The 22,452-nt window shown below is 38.8% G+C and overlaps 5 protein-coding genes across 6 annotated transcripts; 3 read left to right on the plus strand and 2 right to left on the minus strand.

The window, feature by feature from the left end:
- Positions 1–3,141: 3,141 nt before the first annotated feature.
- On the plus strand, positions 3,142–6,659 carry LOC113127327 (carboxypeptidase O-like). The gene is made up of 9 exons (XM_026301800.1): positions 3,142–3,625; positions 4,061–4,100; positions 4,198–4,299; positions 4,380–4,484; positions 4,573–4,689; positions 5,031–5,124; positions 5,244–5,446; positions 5,752–5,836; positions 5,981–6,659. The coding sequence occupies exons 1-9, from the start codon at positions 3,489–3,491 to the stop codon at positions 6,247–6,249; spliced, it is 1,152 nt and encodes a 383-aa protein (XP_026157585.1). The 5' UTR covers positions 3,142–3,488; the 3' UTR covers positions 6,250–6,659.
- Positions 6,660–6,704: 45 nt separating this feature from the next.
- LOC113127339 (nucleotide triphosphate diphosphatase NUDT15-like) lies at positions 6,705–7,911 on the minus strand. The gene is made up of 2 exons (XM_026301815.1): positions 7,060–7,911; positions 6,705–6,982 (listed from the first exon to the last, which is right to left on the minus strand). Exons 1-2 carry the CDS (start codon positions 7,298–7,300, stop codon positions 6,831–6,833), a joined length of 393 nt encoding a protein of 130 aa, XP_026157600.1. The 5' UTR covers positions 7,301–7,911; the 3' UTR covers positions 6,705–6,830.
- Positions 7,912–10,999: 3,088 nt separating this feature from the next.
- LOC113127341 (carboxypeptidase O-like) lies at positions 11,000–14,187 on the plus strand. The gene is made up of 9 exons (XM_026301818.1): positions 11,000–11,245; positions 11,681–11,720; positions 11,818–11,919; positions 12,000–12,104; positions 12,193–12,309; positions 12,651–12,744; positions 13,031–13,233; positions 13,683–13,767; positions 13,912–14,187. Exons 1-9 carry the CDS (start codon positions 11,109–11,111, stop codon positions 14,178–14,180), a joined length of 1,152 nt encoding a protein of 383 aa, XP_026157603.1. The 5' UTR covers positions 11,000–11,108; the 3' UTR covers positions 14,181–14,187.
- Positions 14,188–14,635: 448 nt separating this feature from the next.
- On the minus strand, positions 14,636–17,455 carry nudt15 (nudix (nucleoside diphosphate linked moiety X)-type motif 15). Its single transcript, XM_026301812.1, has 3 exons — positions 16,645–17,455; positions 14,991–15,187; positions 14,636–14,913 (listed from the first exon to the last, which is right to left on the minus strand). Exons 1-3 carry the CDS (start codon positions 16,791–16,793, stop codon positions 14,762–14,764), a joined length of 498 nt encoding a protein of 165 aa, XP_026157597.1. The 5' UTR covers positions 16,794–17,455; the 3' UTR covers positions 14,636–14,761.
- Positions 16,067–22,174, plus strand: LOC113127330 (carboxypeptidase O-like). 2 transcript variants are annotated; one of them, XM_033325541.1, is made up of 9 exons: positions 16,067–16,145; positions 19,751–19,790; positions 19,888–19,989; positions 20,070–20,174; positions 20,263–20,379; positions 20,721–20,814; positions 20,934–21,136; positions 21,445–21,529; positions 21,675–22,174. In XM_033325541.1, exons 2-9 carry the CDS (start codon positions 19,782–19,784, stop codon positions 21,941–21,943), a joined length of 984 nt encoding a protein of 327 aa, XP_033181432.1. In that variant the 5' UTR covers positions 16,067–16,145; positions 19,751–19,781; the 3' UTR covers positions 21,944–22,174. The 2 variants fall into 2 exon arrangements, with proteins under 2 accessions (XP_033181432.1, XP_026157587.1); XM_026301802.2 differs by lacking the exon at positions 16,067–16,145 and adding an exon at positions 18,801–19,028.
- The last annotated feature ends 278 nt before the right edge of the window (positions 22,175–22,452 follow it).

Here is a 22,452-nt window from a genome sequence, read left to right on the forward strand (position 1 = left end):
TCTTTGGCACAGGAATAGATCTTTCACACCCTTTGCTTTTTTTGGTGGAATTGCCAATGTTGTGTTTACAGTTTGACTGTTTTATAGGATTTGTTTCAAACAGGAGAATGAGAATGAAGCAGAACTTGTAGATTTTCCACAGCCTTTGGAACAAATGTTAAATTTTCCATTAGACTGTTTGGCTGACCCACAAGAGTAAGGTGAGAAGTCCTGGGACCCATGATGTGCAGTGTGATGGCTTTGTTTATGTAGAACGATCTCAGAGTGCCTCAGGGTCTACGCTGTTCATATAGCACCACTTGAGAAATGAAACTGATGGTTTGCATAATGCCCAGGGGCTGTGGGGGAGGAGGGCTACATCATTTCTGTGTGTAATTTGTTAGGTGGTTGCTGTCAGTCTCGTTGATGGTTTTACAAGTACTGTTGTTGCTTTTATCCTGCTCTTGTGTGTGGGAGATAAGTGTGTGTGTCTGTGTGTGGGGGGGGTGCTCCAACTTGCCTAACTTGTGCTGGTGTTTCTGCCACATTTTTTAAAATAACAGATTTTTAAACACATGCCAAATGTGTCTCCTTTATGACCCCTAGTCTAAAATTGTCAATTTCAGCAGCTGCTCCATATTGATTTTCATTGTATCAAAGTCTTAGCAGAGGTCATAAGCAGCATGTCTGAGATGAGAAACTATTCACTTTCTGATACTACGGGGTGTCAGAATGTCCTGCTCCAGTAGAGGCATGTTGGCATTTTGCATGAGTACAGCTGCAGTTCCTGGTGTGAAAATTTACTCAAGCCAACAGCAGCTCAGGTCTTTCCTCCGATGTCCCAGGACAGCTCAGTCAATAATCCACCAGACTTTGCCAAGGCTAGAAACAGGAGAACTCACCTTTGACTTTGCACAATTGATGGCGGCTACACAGTCAGTGCAATACTGTGTGATTATACTGCGTGAACCACTTTGGGACAATGTATATGAACTCATATGTTGGATTGAATCTAGGTTTTCTTTGTGTTGTTTTATGTGTATTACAGAATCAATCAGTTATGTACCATCTATCTACAGTATGTAAGGATCCCTGACATTAAGACATGTAGGAGCCTGTGTAACAGATGATGTGAAATGTATCGTCATGGATGGGATTGTAAAGTTTGCTGCCATGACCTCATAGCACTGGTGCTACTCAAAGTTCCAGGGTTGTTTTAATTTGTTTCAGAAGTTCCTTCATGATTAAATTGCACCAGAGAGTTATTTAATACCATCCCAGTGCATGTTTGCATAATAATCTCTACTTTAATCATCGGCCTCATTATGATCATTATTTCCTCATGATTAATGTAGGCAGACATGTTGAGTAGTTAACTTGTAAATGATGAGGTGAAACCTTGTGATATAAGAGAGGATCGAGTTTAATTGGTGTACATAGCCTGAGGTGTGTATTTGGAGGTGTTTGACATGAGAATGTTTGACAGCTTCTTTGTTAGGCTTTGTATGTATGTCATCCAAGAATACTCTCCTGATGCTGTCAGGTTCTTTGTTTATCTGCCTGCCAGCACCTCTGAAGCTCACTAAGTAACATAAATCGTCATCTTATATTTCTGTTTGTCAGTGAATGCGAGAATAAAACTTAATTCAGCTCTAATTCCTGACAATAATCACTTATCTCAGCCGTGCATGTTCCCGAAACCAAACTTTAAGATCTAATCAGTGGCGTTAAGGTAATATTATGCGTGTGCACACACATATACAAGCTATTTTTGAAATGTTGTAAGCTTGAGTCTAAGTGCAATGGAGCGGCCTGCCTCTCTCATCCAAAAGCATTAGTGCTTTCATCCATCATTATGAAGAAACAGCCCATGATGTTTGCTTTGATTCTCTGTGTGGGACACGCACACACACACACACACACACTCACATATCCTGGATTTGTGCACACGGGGCCAAACATGAGACAGGTCTGGTCTTTATATCTTATGAGCAGCTCATGAAAAGACATAATGCACATGTCAGCAAAGGAGCAGGAACAAAGACTTGAGTTGCTGAGGTGTAGTTAACATGCAAGTTTTTTACAGACAGTATAACCACACATCAGCCAGACTGAAACAGAGAGCTGAGAATAAAGAAAGCGCAGCATTTCTCAGATAATTAATCTCAGTGGGCTACTGCTTGGTTTAAGAAGCACAGTGTGGTTGTTGGTGAGCACTTGTCAAGAATAGAAGGTTCTAGACATTGACAGTACAAAACACTGACATACATTTACTGGATCCTAATTTCATCAAGATTTTCCACTTTTGAATTTTAGGTGAATATTTCAACTATTTTGGGAAAAAAATTATACAGAAAATGGTATCACTCTACTTCTACACGACTTTATCTTTGATTGTCTGACCAAAATCAGCATTGTACTGACCTCTGCTGGTCAGATGTTACAAGAACTTTACAAGTCACCAGTTATCTCCACGTTAAAATCAGACAAATTTGATTTCTTGTTGAAACATCTTTTAGTGTTGGTTCCATTAAGACCAATATTTTTGTGTGTGCCTAAAACCCAGTTGCATTTTAACTTGTAAAACTCTTAACACTAAATCTATAAAGTTGTTAGCATGAGCGGTAAAACTGATATACTGTGCAGAAACATTAGCACCAAAACAATCCATTGCATCTAAAAATCTAAACTATTCCTATATTCCTTTTGTTAAACTCAATTACATGCAGTACTTGCATTTATGACCCAGTCCTATGTGGACCTTTGTTCTTTTTCATTAGTCTAGCCTCATGATAATTCCTTTCCCTATCTGTGACGTAACTTGGCTCAGATAATCTTCTCCATATTACATTGTATTATAACTCCCTGTTACCCTGTGTAGATGAACATGGTGTAGTTACTCTCAGACAAGGGTGTTGGTTACAGTTCAATCTATACAATTACAGAAAGCCTTACAAAGACTAAAGCAATCCAGGGTGGGCTAAGGAAACCACTGAAGCAATGATAACTAAGATATAATTAACTGAAGACATGAGTTCACTGCATAACAGAACTTAACGGATCAAAAACAAATGTCACTTGCACTCTGTTATTTCTTGACTATGATCAGCACTGATGTAACAACAACAGTTCGATCCACCACTGATAGTCTTATAAAATTTGAACCTTGGAGAAAATAGTAGGCTGGTGAATGAAAAGGTTAGCAGTTAAATGCAAAGGTGACAATGGAAAGTGAAGTAAGCAGCTGACAGCAGTTAAGAAAGAAGCTTACATAGCAATTCTTTATAAATAGCATGTGTCTCAGGTCTAATTTTTATTGCTATGGTTTTATCAGTTGGTCGTCATCTGACCCTGAAGAATCCAAGTAAAGCATCGCCAATTTGTTTCCATTCTAAAGGATGTAAAGAAATTATGGCTCTTAGCTCAGATGAAACATTAACCAACACACGTACAGCCTGTGTGCTTTCCATGGTGTGTGGCTGAGGCAAAGGTGTATCTTTATCTGATGGATGTCTTCTATAAAGTCTTTCCTGACGTCAGTGAAGTTTCAAACAATGAGTTTATTTCACAAAGTGACAATGCTGATCTTTGGGGGACTGAACTTTGCGTTGCTGCTCTCAGCAGTGGGAGCAGCAGTGGGAGAGAGGTGAGTGTCATTCATGAAACAATTTACTGATGACTTTTTGTATTTCATGGTATACAAATTCATACTGATACTTTATTGGAGTTGAATATTTCCGATTTTTGAAAACAAAACAGTAAAAATACAAAGGTATCCTTAGCAAACTACAAAAAGCAAATTTATTCATAATGCAAAATGATTATGACATCACTGTATGTTTTTTATATTATTTAAAGTCAAAATAATTATTTGACTATTTATAACTTAAAATGTTAAATTAATTACCAGCTATGTTATTAGCAGCAGCAATTTTAATATTTTATTATTTAGGTCAGTTTTAGGCAAATTGCTAATTAACACAGTAGCTCTATGGTAAACTAGGAAAACCATCTCCTAACGATGGGAAATTGCTTCCCATGTGTCTCATGGATTTCCCATGTGTGTGTTTGTGTGCAACAGAGTGGAGTATGACTACTACAAATACCATCCCATGCCTGAGGTAAGAACGCCTGATCACTGATCACACACATTAATTTGACAGATGACTACACAGACATGCGTGTACACACATTTTAATGTGTACAAACACACTACAGATCACCAACTGGATGACTCAGATTGCAAAGGATCACCCTGATGTTGTGACCATTGTGGACTATGGGCAGACCTATGAGAAGAGGACTATAAGCTTGCTTAAGGTAATCTACATTTTTTACTGCTTATTTCAGATCATATTCAGGAGGTTTATGTTTTATGTTTGTTTGAATTTGTCTTCCAGATTGGCCTTAATAGTGAAGCCAAAAAAAAAGCTATCTGGATGGACTGTGGTATACATGCAAGGGAGTGGATTGCTCCAGCCTTTTGTCAGTACTTTGTCAAGCAGGTAAGAGACATCTAGTAACTTAAAAAAACTATCAGTATCCTGCATGTCCTCCAATATATATAAGTTTTCAATTGTTCTCTCAAATCAGATCCTGCAAACATACAAAACAGACCCAAAAATGGAAAAGATGATGATGAACATGGACTTCTACGTCACTCCTGTGCTCAACGTGGACGGCTACATGTACTCGTGGCAGGACAACACAGTCAGTGGTCACATATATCAAATACCTTTTGTGGGGTTGTGCTTTGGCTCCAAGCACTCAGGCCACTTATAAACAGGATATGAGAGAATGATTAAGTCTGCTGAGGCAGTGGCAGTTAAGTTAAAATGATCAGTGAAGTATTTCTGATTAGCAATATGCCCCGGATACTAAATCATCTCATTTTGTAAACAAGTTGAATGGAAAACCTCATATCAAACAGCTATCAAGGGCAGGATTTAATCCTGTACAGAAATGTCAAGAGCCCATTTTATTTATCTACTAAATTAATAGAATGATTAAAACCTTCTGATTTAACTGACTGACCATTTCGACTCTTTCAGACTCGACTGTGGAGGAAGAACATGTCACCAGGACCTTCAGGGTGCAACTGTAACGGGACTGACCTCAACCGCAACTTCAACGCCAACTGGGGCAGTGAGTGTTGTGGCAGTTTCTCATTAAAGCTCAATATTACAGTGCCATGCTCTTTATACAACAGTTTGGTATTGCTGCTAAATTTGATTCACATTTTCCATCTTTTGCTGCATTCACAGCAATTGGAGTATCATTTGACTGCTGTTCTAATACCTTCTGTGGGAGCAGCCCCATATCTGAGACTGAGGCCCAGGCCGTGACCTACTTCGTAGGAAGCAGGAAGGAAGACTTCCTGTGTTTCTTCACCATCCACTCCTATGGCCAGCTGCTCCTGGTTCCCTATGGACACCCCAATTTCACCGCCCCCAACTACAATGAGCTGGTATTTACTCCAAAAACAGTAATGCATGTTTCATGCCTGAGAGTAAACATGCCCCCTAATATTGCATTTCAGGATAAACAGTGTTCATATGTCCTTATGGCCTAATTATGATCATCACTGCATGCTTCTACATTAATAAAGAAAATATCCAACATATTCCCATTGAAACTGAGCTTATACAGAAGAAACTAGTAAATTAAGGAATCTGTGTGTAACTGAGATGTATAGATGATACTGTGAAGTTTTTCTTAAGGGAACTGAAAAATAGGTAAAAGTCAAACTAATGCTAATGTCTGCTTCCTCAGATAGAGGTGGGTTTGGCTGCAGCAGATGAAATTAAAAAGGTTCATGGGACACACTACACTGTAGGGACCCCTCCAGATGTATTGTGTAAGTAAATACATTCCTGCTGATCCACTGGATTTAATTTAACTGCCACTGAAAATGAATTGGTTATGTGAGTGGAACTGTAAATGATAGGATTATTGGGTAGGTCACATAGGACAGCATAAATTTTGTAAACTCCTTTTACAGACGCCAACTCTGGCTCGTCCAGAGACTGGGCTCGGCAGCAGGGGATCCCCTTCAGCTACACCTTTGAGCTGAGAGATAATGGGACATTTGGCTTTGAGCTTCCTGAGGATCAGATTAAGCCGAGCTGTGAGGAGGCCTATGAAGGAGCCCTGTACATCATCACCTACGCCCACGATAAGACCTTCAGTGGTGCAATGAACACTGCGGCCACAGCCCTGTGGACCATGCTGTTAGCAGTGGGTGTCACCACGAGCACCACCCTTATGTGAGGCGGAAGAAAATGCTCAAGGGGAACTGCCTAAAGCTACTTTGCTTTCAGATCTAGTTGTCTTATATATATGGCAGTAATATTTAGCTTTGAGCCAGTTTTAGAAACAAATCAAGTGTTTAACACAGTGAGGTTATCCTCATTTGAGGCAGAATGGTTTTTGTGTTTATAAGTTGTGACAACAAACATGTAATGTATCTGTTCAAATCTTAATTATGCATTCTTGGTTGTATTTTTATATTATCAAACTGTTAAGTGTATAATGTTTACATCTTTTCCATAAACTTCAGTGAATACCATATTCCAGGGGCAGCTGGTGCATTAGAATACAATCTGATCATAGCTGAATATCACAGTATATAGTCAACACATTCTCATACAGAATAAAATAAATAAATAATATATATTATATTTTTCTTGTGTTCATGTGTGTCTTCTGAAGATTTGTGAAGTCCATTTCATTCCTTGTTTAAATCACTTTTTATTTAGATTTTTTTTCTTGAAATCTGAATAAAATCACAGTATATTGTACATTTCTAAAGGCATATTTGTAAACCAACCACTAATGGAAAGCATATCCATCTATGAGAAGGAGGGAAGTTTCTCACTTAAACAGTCTGAAGGTTCAGTGTTTTTGTTTTTGAATAGGTCGAAGCCTTGTTGTCTCAGACAGGCCAAAGGCAAGAAGAGCTGTTCCTCAGGAGGAAACTTGTCCCAGCGTATCCACATCCAACCTGGGCAGGAGAGAACCACACATTCAACAGGTGGGTAGAAGTTCTTATTCTTTGTTCCCCAGTTAAAACTCACATACCTTCATTTTTCTCAGGTTCCAGGTTCTCCGGCTCTCCTGACTGCTCCCTGTCCAGGTGTCCTTGAATGAATATGGTAACATAGTGGTACTGCTCCTCCAGTTTGATGGAGTTCACCACTGAGGCAAAGCTGACGTCCACCAAACGCACCCCTGCTTCCTCCAGCACCTCTCTGCGAGCACATTCTTCCCATGTCTCTCTTTTGGTTACAGTGAATGAGACATCAGGTATTTCTTGCACCATTTACATTTGATGGTAAATATGCATTATTAGAAACATGTTGAGATTATTGGCCATCAGCTCCTGCAATAGCTCGTCTTTGAGAAAACTGTCCTCAATAATCTCATAGGTTTTACCCATCCTCAGCCTCATACACCCTACTGCACAATGTGCGTACTCTCTGTTCTTTCTATATTCTGTTTTAAAACAAAAATTTGTTGTTTTTCGTTTTTGCCGTTGTCAAAATGAAATCGGAGTAACAACAAAACAGAAAAACAAATCTGATTTTGTTGTTTCGTGTTCCGGTTTTGATCAGAGCTGGAAGTTTCCTATCTAGAAGAAAAAAGTGGCGGCAATTTGACGGATCAAGGTGAGAAAATTGCTGTTTTTCTGTCTCTTCCTGTCAAAGAAGACGATATGACAGTTGACAAGCTTGGACTGATATTCCAGGTATTGTACTTCTCTGTAAAGTTTTAAAACACAACAATGATGTAAATTTCAAAGAAAACTAAAGTGGATATTTAGCTTTGGAGTTAGCCTGTTGCTAACGCTAAATAGAAATAGGATGTGAACATATTCCATCGATTTCATTATTTATGTTAAGTCTGTGTAAAATTGTTGTATCAGAAATTTGCTATGTAGTAAATTGTTGCTGTAAAATAAGAAAATAATATGTATAAAAATGTAATAAGTAATTATAAATTTAAAATCAAATTGCAAAGTGCATATGTGGCATTGGGGGGTCTTCCGTATGTTTCCCAGGGTATAATGCACATGGTGGTTTTCTCCAGTGTTGCATTAAGTTACAGTATTAACATTTTCACCCCAGGGGTCTGTGCGGGACAAAAAAGGAAGAGACGAAGGTACCAAAGTGCTATAAGAGCCACCGACTTTGGCAGCAAAGTACATCCTGTGTTTGGACTTCATGTGTTGAATGTGGTGGGCAGTATCTTTTACTAATATTTTTAATAATATTTCTCAATTTGTTTACAAGTTTGACATGTTTTTAAATTACTTTATAATATTGCTTAAGTACAGTATTTTGCTATTATGGTTTTATTGTTAGATAGTTATTTTCAGTGTGAGTTATTAAGTTGTTAAACTAATGTACTTTAATCAAATACCTAGAAATGATCTGTATGGGTCTCTTCAAAACAGGTCACAAAATGCTTCACCACACTATACAATTAGGTAGTACACATCAATAAGATATTGTACAAGTAATCACATTTAAGTGTCATAAATAAAATGTAACACATTCATTTATTTACATTTTATTAAACCAATAAATAGATCACTGCACTACAAGAATCAACCAGCAACATATTTTAAAAATGGCCATAAAAATATCTTGTATAATGCTGATATTTACGAGTATTTACATGTTTCTTTTCGTTTTAAAACGGAGAGTACACGGATTGTGCACTTAGACACACATTCAGCAGGATAATAACAGATTCAACATGACTTAATCACAATTTCCAAAAAGAAAGGCTATAAAATGAAGTTTTATTACAGGTTTTAAGGAAAACTGAGTGCAGATAGATCGGTTTGGATAAAACACTGTCAGGGCTAGTCTGGTCATATGTTATATGCCACACTAAAAAGAAAGGTTTTTTAGCTTGGACTAGCAGGTATTAACAGGTATTATACCTGAAATAGTGTAAAGCCTAAAGCAAATCATTAGGTTATTTTAAATGATGGGTTATAGGTGCACCCTCTTGACACTTAAAAACGTTTTGGCTGGCTGGATGAACAGGTTGTGCTGCCATCTAGTGATAGCAGACCTACAGTGCAGGCAGTATTATGAAGCCCATTAATTGGGCTTTGTGTCAGAGTAGCAGAGATCCCACCAACATATAATAAAGCACTTAGCCTGGTAATTTCAGACCTTTAGTCATTATTGCATATTAGACTATTAAACTCCTGACTACTGAAGCAACCTACAACCATCATCACAGTCAGGAAATGGTGACCTGAGGTGCTGTTTCCCTAACAACAAACTTTGGATCACTAGTGACATCAAGGCAATCCTTAACAAGAAACAAGAGGCATTTAAAGATGGAGACAGAAATATCACATTTCACATTTTAAGGGTGAAATTAAGGGTACATTGTCTAAAGGGTTTGCATATGAAGCTGTTTGAAAACCAAGACAGCAATTATAAAACACTGTAATTTGGCAACTCATTTGGAACGGGTGGAGGAAAGTGTCAGGTGTGATGTGTGACAAAAGAGTATAAGCAAGAATGAAAGGAAAGGTGGACAAGACAGTGGTGAGAGCAGCAATGTTGTCTGGTTTAGAGACAGTGGCACTGAGACAAAGACAGGAGGCAGAGCTGGAGGTAGCAGAGCTGAAGATGTTGAGGTTCTCTCTGGGACTGATGAGGATGGATAGGATCAGGAATGAGGACATCAGAGGGACAGCTCATGTTAGATGTTTTGGAGAAAAAGCCAGGGAAGCCAGATTGAGATGGTTTGGACATGTTCAGAGGAGGGACAGTGAATACATTGGTAAAAGGATGCTGAGGTTAGAGCTGCCAGGAAGGAGGTCTAGAGGAAGACCAAAGAGGAGGTTCTTGGATGTAGAGAAGGAGGACATGAGGATAGTTGGTGTGGGTGAGGAGGATACAGAGGATAGGGTTAAATGGAGGCAGATGATTCGCTGTGGAGACCCCTGAAGGGAGCAGCCCAAAGGAGAAGAAGAATTAATTTGGCAACTCATTTATCATTGATTTCTTAACACTAAAGTAATTTAATTTCAGTTGATGGCAGTTTTTATGTTGACTGAGTGGTGCCTGCGTTGTCCTGGGTAAAACCTCCCTTCATTGACTGGAGTCAACACCTGGATTGTTAGCATGAGCCGCCATGGGTGAAAAGTGAAGAGCAGCAAAATAAACCGATGTATTATGTCACAGATGGTCTTTGTGAGCTTCACTGTAGAAACATTACACAATTTAGCACCAAAACAATACAAAAATGGGATCTAAAGAGCTCAACTATTCCTATATTCCTTTTGTTAAACTCAATTACATGCAGTACTTGCATTTATGACCAAGTCCTATGTGGACCTTTGTTCTTTTTCATTAGTCTAGCCTCATGATAATTCCTTTCCCTATCTGTGACGTAACTTGGCTCAGATAATCTTCTCCATATTACATTGTATTATAACTCCCTGTTACCCTGTGTAGATGAACATGGTGCAGTTACTCTCAGACAAGGGTGTTGGTTACAGTTCAATCTATACAATTACAGAAAGCCTTACAAAGACTAAAGCAATCCAGGGTGGGCTAAGGAAACCACTGAAGCAATGATAACTAAGATATAATTAACTGAAGACATGAGTTCACTGCATAACAGAACTTAACGGATCAAAAACAAATGTCACTTGCACTCTGTTATTTCTTGACTATGATCAGCACTGATGTCACAACAACAGTTCGATCCACCACTAATAGTCTTATAAAATTTGAACCTTGGAGAAAATAGTAGGCTGGTGAATGAAAAGGTTAGCAGTTAAATGCAAAGGTGACAATGGAAAGTGAAGTAAGCAGCTGACAGCAGTTAAGAAAGAAGCTTACATAGCAATTCTTTATAAATAGCATGTGTCTCAGGTCTAATTTTTATTGCTATGGTTTTATCAGTTGGTCGTCATCTGACCCTGAAGAATCCAAGAAGATTACAGTAACTAAAGCATCGCCAATTTGTTTCCATTCTAAAGGATGTAAAGAAATTATGGCTCTTAGCTCAGATGAAACATTAACCAACACACGTACAGCCTGTGTGCTTTCCATGGTGTGTGGCTGAGGCAAAGGTGTATCTTTATCTGATGGATGTCTTCTATAAAGTCTTTCCTGACGTCAGTGAAGTTTCAAACAATGAGTTTATTTCACAAAGTGACAATGCTGATCTTTGGGGGACTGAACTTTGCGTTGCTGCTCTCAGCAGTGGGAGCAGCAGTGGGAGAGAGGTGAGTGTCATTCATGAAACAATTTACTGATGACTTTTTGTATTTCATGGTATACAAATTCATACTGATACTTTATTGGAGTTGAATATTTCCGATTTTTGAAAACAAAACAGTAAAAATACAAAGGTATCCTTAGCAAACTACAAAAAGCAAATTTATTCATAATGCAAAATGATTATGACATCACTGTATGTTTTTTATATTATTTAAAGTCAAAATAATTATTTGACTATTTATAACTTAAAATGTTAAATTAATTACCAGCTATGTTATTAGCAGCAGCAATTTTAATATTTTATTATTTAGGTCAGTTTTAGGCAAATTGCTAATTAACACAGTAGCTCTATGGTAAACTAGGAAAACCATCTCCTAACGATGGGAAATTGCTTCCCATGTGTCTCATGGATTTCCCATGTGTGTGTTTGTGTGCAACAGAGTGGAGTATGACTACTACAAATACCATCCCATGCCTGAGGTAAGAACGCCTGATCACTGATCACACACATTAATTTGACAGATGACTACACAGACATGCGTGTACACACATTTTAATGTGTACAAACACACTACAGATCACCAACTGGATGACTCAGATTGCAAAGGATCACCCTGATGTTGTGACCATTGTGGACTATGGGCAGACCTATGAGAAGAGGACTATAAGCTTGCTTAAGGTAATCTACATTTTTTACTGCTTATTTCAGATCATATTCAGGAGGTTTATGTTTTATGTTTGTTTGAATTTGTCTTCCAGATTGGCCTTAATAGTGAAGCCAAAAAAAAAGCTATCTGGATGGACTGTGGTATACATGCAAGGGAGTGGATTGCTCCAGCCTTTTGTCAGTACTTTGTCAAGCAGGTAAGAGACATCTAGTAACTTAAAAAAACTATCAGTATCCTGCATGTCCTCCAATATATATAAGTTTTCAATTGTTCTCTCAAATCAGATCCTGCAAACATACAAAACAGACCCAAAAATGGAAAAGATGATGATGAACATGGACTTCTACGTCACTCCTGTGCTCAACGTGGACGGCTACATGTACTCGTGGCAGGACAACACAGTCAGTGGTCACATATATCAAATACCTTTTGTGGGGTTGTGCTTTGGCTCCAAGCACTCAGGCCACTTATAAACAGGATATGAGAGAATGATTAAGTCTGCTGAGGCAGTGGCAGTTAAGTTAAAATGATCAGTGAAGTATTTCTGATTAGCAATATGCCCCGGATACTAAATCATCTCATTTTGTAAACAAGTTGAATGGAAAACCTCATATCAAACAGCTATCAAGGGCAGGATTTAACCCTGTACAGAAATGTCAAGAGCCCATTTTATTTATCTACTAAATTAATAGAATGATTAAAACCTTCTGATTTAACTGACTGACCATTTCGACCCTTTCAGACTCGACTGTGGAGGAAAAACATGTCACCAGGACCTTCAGGGTGCGACTGTAACGGGACTGACATCAATGCCAACTTCAACGCCAACTGGGGCAGTGAGTGTTGTGGCAGTTTCTCATTAAAGCTCAGTATTACAGTGCCATAGAAGCAGATTTGTCTGTCCCAAATCAGATATACTGGATCTAAGATTTTTCCCAGCTATTCCTCAGACATTCTTTGCATTCTTTGTTTCAAAACTTGGGGGATACACAAGAAACATAAAACTGGATACATTCCTCTTAGCAGATAACTTCATCATAGCAGGTTGTAAGGTGTCGACGTCCTGGTGTGGTATTGCTGCTAAATTTGATTCACATTTTTCATCTTTTGCTGCATTCACAGCAATTGGAATATCATTTGACTGCTGTACTGTTGCCTTCTGTGGGAGCAGCCCCATATCTGAGACTGAGACCCAGGCCGTGACCTACTTCGTAGGAAGCAGGAAGGAAGACTTCCTGTGTTTCCTCACCATCCACTCCTTTAGCCAGATGCTCCTGGTTCCCTATGGACACCCCAATTTCACCGCCCCCAACTACAATGAGCTGGTATTTACTCCAAAAACAGTAATGCATGTTTCATGCCTGAGAGTAAACATGCCCCCTAATATTGCATTTCAGGATAAACAGTGTTCATACGTCCTTATGGCCTAATTATGATCATCACTGCATGCTTCTACATTAATAAAGAAAATATCCAACATATTCCCATAGAAACTGAGCTTATACAGAAAAAAATAGTAAATGGAGGAATCTGTGTGTAACACTTAAGTAAACAGTGTTAATAGCATGTCAAATATTTTTGTTTGTTTACAGTCATTTTCTGATTAAGACATAGCTGAGATTCATGTAGAGCCAGGGTGGTTTCAACTTTAGTTTTTACTGAAGACTCAGTTTTTTCTGTATAGATGAAACAATGTGCTGATACTGTGAAGTTTTTCTTAAGGGAACTGAAAAATAGGTAAAAGTCAAACTAATGCTAATGTCTGCTTCCTCAGATAGAGGTGGGTTTGGCTGCAGCAGATGAAATTAAAAAGGTTCATGGGACACACTACACTGTAGGGACCCCTCCAGATGTATTGTGTAAGTAAATACATTCCTGCTGATCCACTGGATTTAATTTAACTGCCACTGAAAATGAATTGGTTATGTGAGTGGAACTGTAAATGATAGGATTATTGGGTAGGTCACATAGGACAGCATAAATTTTGTAAACTCCTTTTACAGACGCCAACTCTGGCTCGTCCAGAGACTGGGCTCGGCAGCAGGGGATCCCCTTCAGCTACACCTTTGAGCTGAGAGATAATGGGACATTTGGCTTTGAGCTTCCTGAGGATCAGATTAAGCCGAGCTGTGAGGAGGCCTATGAAGGAGCCCTGTACATCATCACCTACGCCCACGATAAGACCTTCAGTGGTGCAATGAACACTGCGGCCACAGCCCTGTGGACCATGCTGTTAGCAGTGGGTGTCACCACGAGCACCACCCTTATGTGAGGCGGAAGAAAATGCTCAAGAGGAACTGCCTAAAGCTACTTTGCTTTCAGATCTAGTTGTCTTATATATATGGCAGTAATATTTAGCTTTGAGCCAGTTTTAGAAACAAATCAAGTGTTTAACACAGTGAGGTTATCCTCATTTGAGGCAGAATGGTTTTTGTGTTTATAAGTTGTGACAACAAACATGTAATGTATCTGTTCAAATCTTAATTATGCATTCTTGGTTGTATTTTTATATTATCAAACTGTTAAGTGTATAATGTTTACATCTTTTCCATAAACTTCAGTGAATACCATATTCCAGGGGCAGCTGGTGCATTAGAATACAATCTGATCATAGCTGAATATCACAGTATATAGTCAACACATTCTCATACAGAATAAAATAAATAAATAATATATATTATATTTTTCTTGTGTTCATGTGTGTCTTCTGAAGATTTGTGAAGTCCATTTCATTCCTTGTTTAAATCACTTTTTATTTAGATTTTTTTTCTTGAAATCTGAATAAAATCACAGTATATTGTACATTTCTAAAGGCATATTTGTAAACCAACCACTAATGGAAAGCATATCCATCTATGAGAAGGAGGGAAGTTTCTCACTTAAACAGTCTGAAGGTTCAGTGTTTTTGTTTTTGAATAGGTCGAAGCCTTGTTGTCTCAGACAGGCCAAAGGCAAGAAGAGCTGTTCCTCAGGAGGAAACTTGTCCCAGCGTATCCACATCCAACCTGGGCAGGAGAGAACCACACATTCAACAGGTGGGTAGAAGTTCTTATTCTTTGTTCCCCAGTTAAAACTCACATACCTTCATTTTTCTCAGGTTCCAGGTTCTCCGGCTCTCCTGACTGCTCCCTGTCCAGGTGTCCTTGAATGAATATGGTAACATAGTGGTACTGCTCCTCCAGTTTGATGGAGTTCACCACTGAGGCAAAGCTGACGTCCACCAAACGCACCCCTGCTTCCTCCAGCACCTCTCTGCGAGCACATTCTTCCCATGTCTCTCTTTTGGTTACAGTGAATGAGACATCAGGTATTTCTTGCACCATTTACATTTGATGGTAAATATGCATTATTAGAAACATGTTGAGATTATTGGCCATCAGCTCCTGCAATAGCTCGTCTTTGAGAAAACTGTCCTCAATAATCTCATAGGTTTTACCCATCCTCAGCCTCATACACCCTACTGCACAATGTGCGTACTCTCTGTTCTTTCTATATTCTGTTTTAAAACAAAAATTTGTTGTTTTTCGTTTTTGCCGTTGTCAAAATGAAATCGGAGTAACAACAAAACAGAAAAACAAATCTGATTTTGTTGTTTCGTGTTCCGGTTTTGATCAGAGCTGGAAGTTTCCTATCTAGAAGAAAAAAGTGGCGGCAATTTGACGGATCAAGGTGAGAAAATTGCTGTTTTTCTGTCTCTTCCTGTCAAAGAAGACGATATGACAGTTGACAAGCTTGGACTGATATTCCAGGTATTGTACTTCTCTGTAAAGTTTTAAAACACAACAATGATGTAAATTTCAAAGAAAACTAAAGTGGATATTTAGCTTTGGAGTTAGCCTGTTGCTAACGCTAAATAGAAATAGGATGTGAACATATTCCATCGATTTCATTATTTATGTTAAGTCTGTGTAAAATTGTTGTATCAGAAATTTGCTATGTAGTAAATTGTTGCTGTAAAATAAGAAAATAATATGTATAAAAATGTAATAAGTAATTATAAATTTAAAATCAAATTGCAAAGTGCATATGTGGCATTGGGGGTCTTCCGTATGTTTCCCAGGGTATAATGCACATGGTGGTTTTCTCCAGTGTTGCATTAAGTTACAGTATTAACATTTTCACCCCAGGGGTCTGTGCGGGACAAAAAAGGAAGAGACGAAGGTACCAAAGTGCTATAAGAGCCACCGACTTTGGCAGCAAAGTACATCCTGTGTTTGGACTTCATGTGTTGAATGTGGTGGGCAGTATCTTTTACTAATATTTTTAATAATATTTCTCAATTTGTTTACAAGTTTGACATGTTTTTAAATTACTTTATAATATTGCTTAAGTACAGTATTTTGCTATTATGGTTTCATTGTTAGATAGTTATTTTCAGTGTGAGTTATTAAGTTGTTAAACTAATGTACTTTAATCAAATACCTAGAAATGATCTGTATGGGTCTCTTCAAAACAGGTCACAAAATGCTTCACCACACTATACAATTAGGTAGTACACATCAATAAGATATTGTACAAGTAATCACATTTAAGTGTCATAAATAAAATGTAACACATTCATTTATTTACATTTTATTAAACCAATACATAGATCACTGCACTACAAGAATCAACCAGCAACATTTTTTAAAAATGGCCATAAAAATATCTTGTATAATGCTGATATTTACGAGTATTTACACATAAAGGGGCCAAAGCATTGTCTGATTTATGAACGAAGTTTCCCGTCAACCTACCCAAACTCCAGGTGTCCACCCGGAAGCTGATATGTCCCTTTGCCCGGTACGTTTCTCCGTTTCCCCAGGAGGACGCAGCCGGGGTGGGCTGAGTCTGTTACCAGGACCCCGACCCCAACTCCTGGACGTTTCACGGTTTTATTTGACATCCAGACAAACTCAAAAAAGAGCTCATGAATATAGCTAAGCTATGTTAGCTAAACAAACCGAGTGGAGTATCTCTCCAAGAGGTTTCAACTCCATGTACTTCCGTCTTCGCTTCAGAAATCGTTTGGGAGACCCGACCCTCTTGTCGGTCCGTTTCTTAGAGTTTACTTGTATCACACAGGGTAGCGACAACATTATGGTACAGGACTAGCAGGTATTATACCTGAAATAGTGTAAAGCCTAAAGCAAATCATTAGGTTATTTTAAATGATGGGTTATAGGTGCACCCTCTTGACACTTAAAAACGTTTTGGCTGGGTGGATGAACAGGTTGTGCTGCCATCTAGTGATAGCAGACCTACAGTGCAGGCAGTATTATGAAGCCCATTAATTGGGCTTTGTGTCAGAGTAGCAGAGATCCCACCAACATATAATAAAGCACTTAGCCTGGTAATTTCAGACCTTTAGTCATTATTGCATATTAGACTATTAAACTCCTGACTACTGAAGCAACCTACAACCATCATCACAGTCAGGAAATGGAGACCTGAGGTGCTGTTTCCCTAACAACAAACTTTGGATCACTAGTGACATCAAGGCAATCCTTAACAAGAAACAAGAGGCATTTAAAGATGGAGACAGAAATATCACATTTCACATTTTAGGGGTGAAATTAAGGGTACATTGTCTAAAGGGTTTGCATATGAAGCTGTTTGAAAACCAAGACAGCAATTATAAAACACTGTAATTTGGCAACTCATTTGGAACGGGTGGAGGAAAGTGTCAGGTGTGATGTGTGACAAAAGAGTATAAGCAAGAATGAAAGGAAAGGTGGACAAGACAGTGGTGAGAGCAGCAATGTTGTCTGGTTTAGAGACAGTGGCACTGAGACAAAGACAGGAGGCAGAGCTGGAGGTAGCAGAGCTGAAGATGTTGAGGTTCTCTCTGGGACTGATGAGGATGGATAGGATCAGGAATGAGGACATCAGAGGGACAGCTCATGTTAGATGTTTTGGAGAAAAAGCCAGGGAAGCCAGATTGAGATGGTTTGGACATGTTCAGAGGAGGGACAGTGAATACATTGGTAAAAGGATGCTGAGGTTAGAGCTGCCAGGAAGGAGGTCTAGAGGAAGACCAAAGAGGAGGTTCTTGGATGTAGAGAAGGAGGACATGAGGATAGTTGGTGTGGGTGAGGAGGATACAGAGGATAGGGTTAAATGGAGGCAGATGATTCGCTGTGGAGACCCCTGAAGGGAGCAGCCCAAAGGAGAAGAAGAATTAATTTGGCAACTCATTTATCATTGATTTCTTAACACTAAAGTAATTTAATTTCAGTTGATGGCAGTTTTTATGTTGACTGAGTGGTGCCTGCGTTGTCCTGGGTAAAACCTCCCTTCATTGACTGGAGTCAACACCTGGATTGTTAGCATGAGCCGCCATGGGTGAAAAGTGAAGAGCAGCAAAATAAACCGATGTATTATGTCACAGATGGTCTTTGTGAGCTTCACTGTAGAAACATTACACAATTTAGCACCAAAACAATACAAAAATGGGATCTAAAGAGCTCAACTATTCCTATATTCCTTTTGTTAAACTCAATTACATGCAACACCTGCATTTATGACCCAGTCCTATGTGGACCTTTGTTCTTTTTCATTAGTCTAGCCTCATGATAATTCCTTTCCCCATCTGTGACGTAACTTGGCTCAGATAATCTTCTCCATATTACATTGTATTATAACTCCCTGTTACCCTGTGTAGATGAACATGGTGCAGTTACTCTCAGACAAGGGTGTTGGTTACAGTTCAATCTATACAATTACAGAAAGCCTTACAAAGACTAAAGCAATCCAGGGTGGGCTAAGGAAACCACTGAAGCAATGATAACTAAGATATAATTAACTGAAAACGTGAGTTCACTGCATAACAGAACTTAACAGACTGGAAACAAATGTCACTTGCACTTACAAAAGAAGCTTGCACAGCAATTCTTTGAAAATAGGATGTGGTTCAGGCCTACTTTTTTTTGCTATTATCAGTTGGTCATCATCAGCCCTGAAGAATCCAAATACATTACAGTAAATGAATTCATCACCAATTCATTTCCATTCTGAAGTCTTTCCTGACGTCAGTGAAGTTTCAAACAATGAGTTTATTTCACAAAGTGACAATGCTGATCTTTGGGGGACTGAGCTTTGTGTTGCTGCTCTCAGCAGTGGGAGCAGCAGTGGGAGAGAGGTGAGTGTCATTCATGAAACAATTTACTGATGACTTTTTGTATTTCTTGGTATACAAATTCATGCTGTTACTTTACTCATAATGCAAAATAAGTATTATGTTACAGTATGTTATATTATTTGAAGTTGAAGAAATTCTATGACTTTAGATGACTTAAAATTAATTACCATAGTAGCTATTTTACTGTTTATGTCAGTTTTAGGCAAATTGCTAATTAACACAATATCTCTATGGTAAACTAAGAAAACCATGTCCTAACATGCACGTTAGGACTATTTTCTTATTCAGAGGGATCAGCTCCAGGTCCATAATCACCATTTTCTCCTGTTACTGATAATGTTTGATCAGTTTTACTGCTGTGTTCACAAACATTACTGATATAGTTAAACCTTCAGCTAATATAGCTCCTCAGTTGACTGAGTCTTTTCTATTTATTAATATTTAACATCACTCTGTGTATTAAGATGTATGTTGTTCTATGGTGCAACATAGAACATAGTTCTTTACTGAGCCAGTACTTGTTTTATGTAAATAAAATGTGATTCCAGTGACACATGCAAACCATAACCTTTAACTTGTTCACAATTCACATCGGCCTTTTTGAATTTTGAATTATGTTACTGTAAATTTACGGGGGATCAAATATTCCTGCTGCAGCACTGATAGGAAATTGCTTCCCATGTGTCTCATGGATTTCCCATGTGTGTGTTTGTGTGCAACAGAGTGGAGTATGACTACTACAAATACCATCCCATGCCTGAGGTAAGAACGCCTGATCACTGATCACACACATTAATTTGACAGATGACTACACAGACATGCATACACACACATTTTAATGTGTACAAACACACTACAGATCACCAACTGGATGACTCAGATTGCAAAGGATCACCCTGATGTTGTGACCATTGTGGACTATGGGCAGACCTATGAGAAGAGGACTATAAGCTTGCTTAAGGTAATCTACATTTTTTACTGCTTATTTCAGATCATATTCAGGAGGTTTATGTTTTATGTTTGTTTGAATTTGTCTTCCAGATTGGCCTTAATAGTGAAGCCAAAAAAAAAGCTATCTGGATGGACTGTGGTATACATGCAAGGGAGTGGATTGCTCCAGCCTTTTGTCAGTACTTTGTCAAGCAGGTAAGAGACATCTAGTAACTTAAAAAAACTATCAGTATCCTGCATGTCCTCCAATATATATAAGTTTTCAATTGTTCTCTCAAATCAGATCCTGCAAACATACAAAACAGACCCAAAAATGGAAAAGATGATGATGAACATGGACTTCTACGTCACTCCTGTGCTCAACGTGGACGGCTACATGTACTCGTGGCAGGACAACACAGTCAGTGGTCACATATATCAAATACCTTTTGTGGGGTTGTGCTTTGGCTCCAAGCACTCAGGCCACTTATAAACAGGATATGAGAGAATGATTAAGTCTGCTGAGGCAGTGGCAGTTAAGTTAAAATGATCAGTGAAGTATTTCTGATTAGCAATATGCCCCGGATACTAAATCATCTCATTTTGTAAACAAGTTGAATGGAAAACCTCATATCAAACAGCTATCAAGGGCAGGATTTAATCCTGTACAGAAATGTCAAGAGCCCATTTTATTTATCTACTAAATTCATAGAATGATTAAAACCTTCTGATTTAACTGACTGACCATTTCGACCCTTTCAGACTCGACTGTGGAGGAAGAACATGTCACCAGGACCTTCAGGGTGCGACTGTAACGGGACTGACCTCAACCGCAACTTCAACGCCAACTGGGGCAGTGAGTGTTGTGGCAGTTTCTCATTAAAGCTTAGTATTACAATGCCATGCTCTTTATACAACAGTTTGGTATTGCTGCTAAATTTGATTCACATTTTCCATCTTTTGCTGCATTCACAGCAATTGGAGTATCATTTGACTGCTGTTCTAATACCTTCTGTGGGAGCAGCCCCATATCTGAGACTGAGGCCCAGGCTGTGACCTACTTCGTAGGAAGCAGGAAGGAAGACTTCCTGTGTTTCCTCACCATCCACTCCTATAGCCAGCTGCTCCTGGTTCCCTACGGACACCCTGATTTCACCACCCCCAACTACAATGAGCTGGTATTTACTCCAAAAACAGTAATGCATGTTTCATGCCTGAGAGTAAACATGCCCCCTAATATTGCATTTCAGGATAAACAGTGTTCATACGTCCTTATGGCCTAATTATGATCATCACTGCATGCTTCTACATTAATAAAGAAAATATCCAATAGAAACTGAGCTTATACAGAAGAAACTAGTAAATGAAGGAATCTGTGTGTAACTGAGATGTATAGATGAAACAATGTGCTGTTACTGTGAAGTTTTTCTTAAGGGAACTGAAAAATCAGCAAAAGTCAAACTAATGCTAATGTCTGCTTCCTCAGATGGAGGTGGGTTTGGCTGCAGCAGATGAAATTAAAAAGGTTCATGGGACACACTACACTGTAGGGACCCCTCCAGATGTATTGTGTAAGTAAATACATTCTTGCTGATCCACTGGATTTTAATTTAACTGCCACTGAAAATGAATTGGTTATGTGAGTGGAACTGTAAATGATAGGATTATTGGGTAGGTCACATAGGACAGCATAAATTTTGTAAACTCCTTTTACAGACGCCTTCTCTGGTTCGTCCAGTGACTGGGCTCGGCAGCAGGGGATCCCCTTCAGCTACACCTTTGAGCTGAGAGATAATGGGACATTTGGCTTTGAGCTTCCTGAGGATCAGATTAAGCCGAGCTGTGAGGAGGCCTATGAAGGAGCCCTGTACATCATCACCTACGCCCACGATAAGACCTTCAGTGGTGCAATGAACACTGTGGCCACAGCCCTGTGGACCATGCTGTTAGCAGTGGGTGTCACCACGAGCACCACCCTTATGTGAGGCGGAAGAAAATGCTCAAGGGGAACTGCCTAAAGCATATATGGCAGTAACACACTATAGTAAGCTGTTCAGAACGTTTCATCTTTTCCATAAACTTCAGTGAATACCATATTGCAGGGGCAGCTGATCCATTAGAATAAAATCTGATCATAGCTGAATATCACAACATATAGTCAACACATTCTCATACAGAATAAAATATTCAAATAAATTATATTTTTCTTGTGTTCATGTGTGTCTCATGTGTGACGTCCATTTTTTTCCTTGTCTATCTGATCATTAGGTATGATCATGTAGCCAGATACATATGTTGTAGTGAGACAAACATATTTGCCCTAATCACTCAAAGGCAGAAGAAAGGTAGGTTCCCTCATGGTGAAGACATATTTATTTTCACAGGGTGTTTGATGAGCAGCTTTAACCTTTTAGAAAAACTTCCATTCTGGCTTTTACTCTTCTGGCATTTTGCAGTTTTCCACCAACACCTGTTTTCCCCGCTAAACCTGCCT

The sequence above is a fragment of the Mastacembelus armatus genome, chromosome 2 (assembly GCF_900324485.2).
Source record: "Mastacembelus armatus chromosome 2, fMasArm1.2, whole genome shotgun sequence".
In the NCBI taxonomy this organism is placed as follows: Eukaryota; Metazoa; Chordata; class Actinopteri; order Synbranchiformes; family Mastacembelidae; genus Mastacembelus; species Mastacembelus armatus.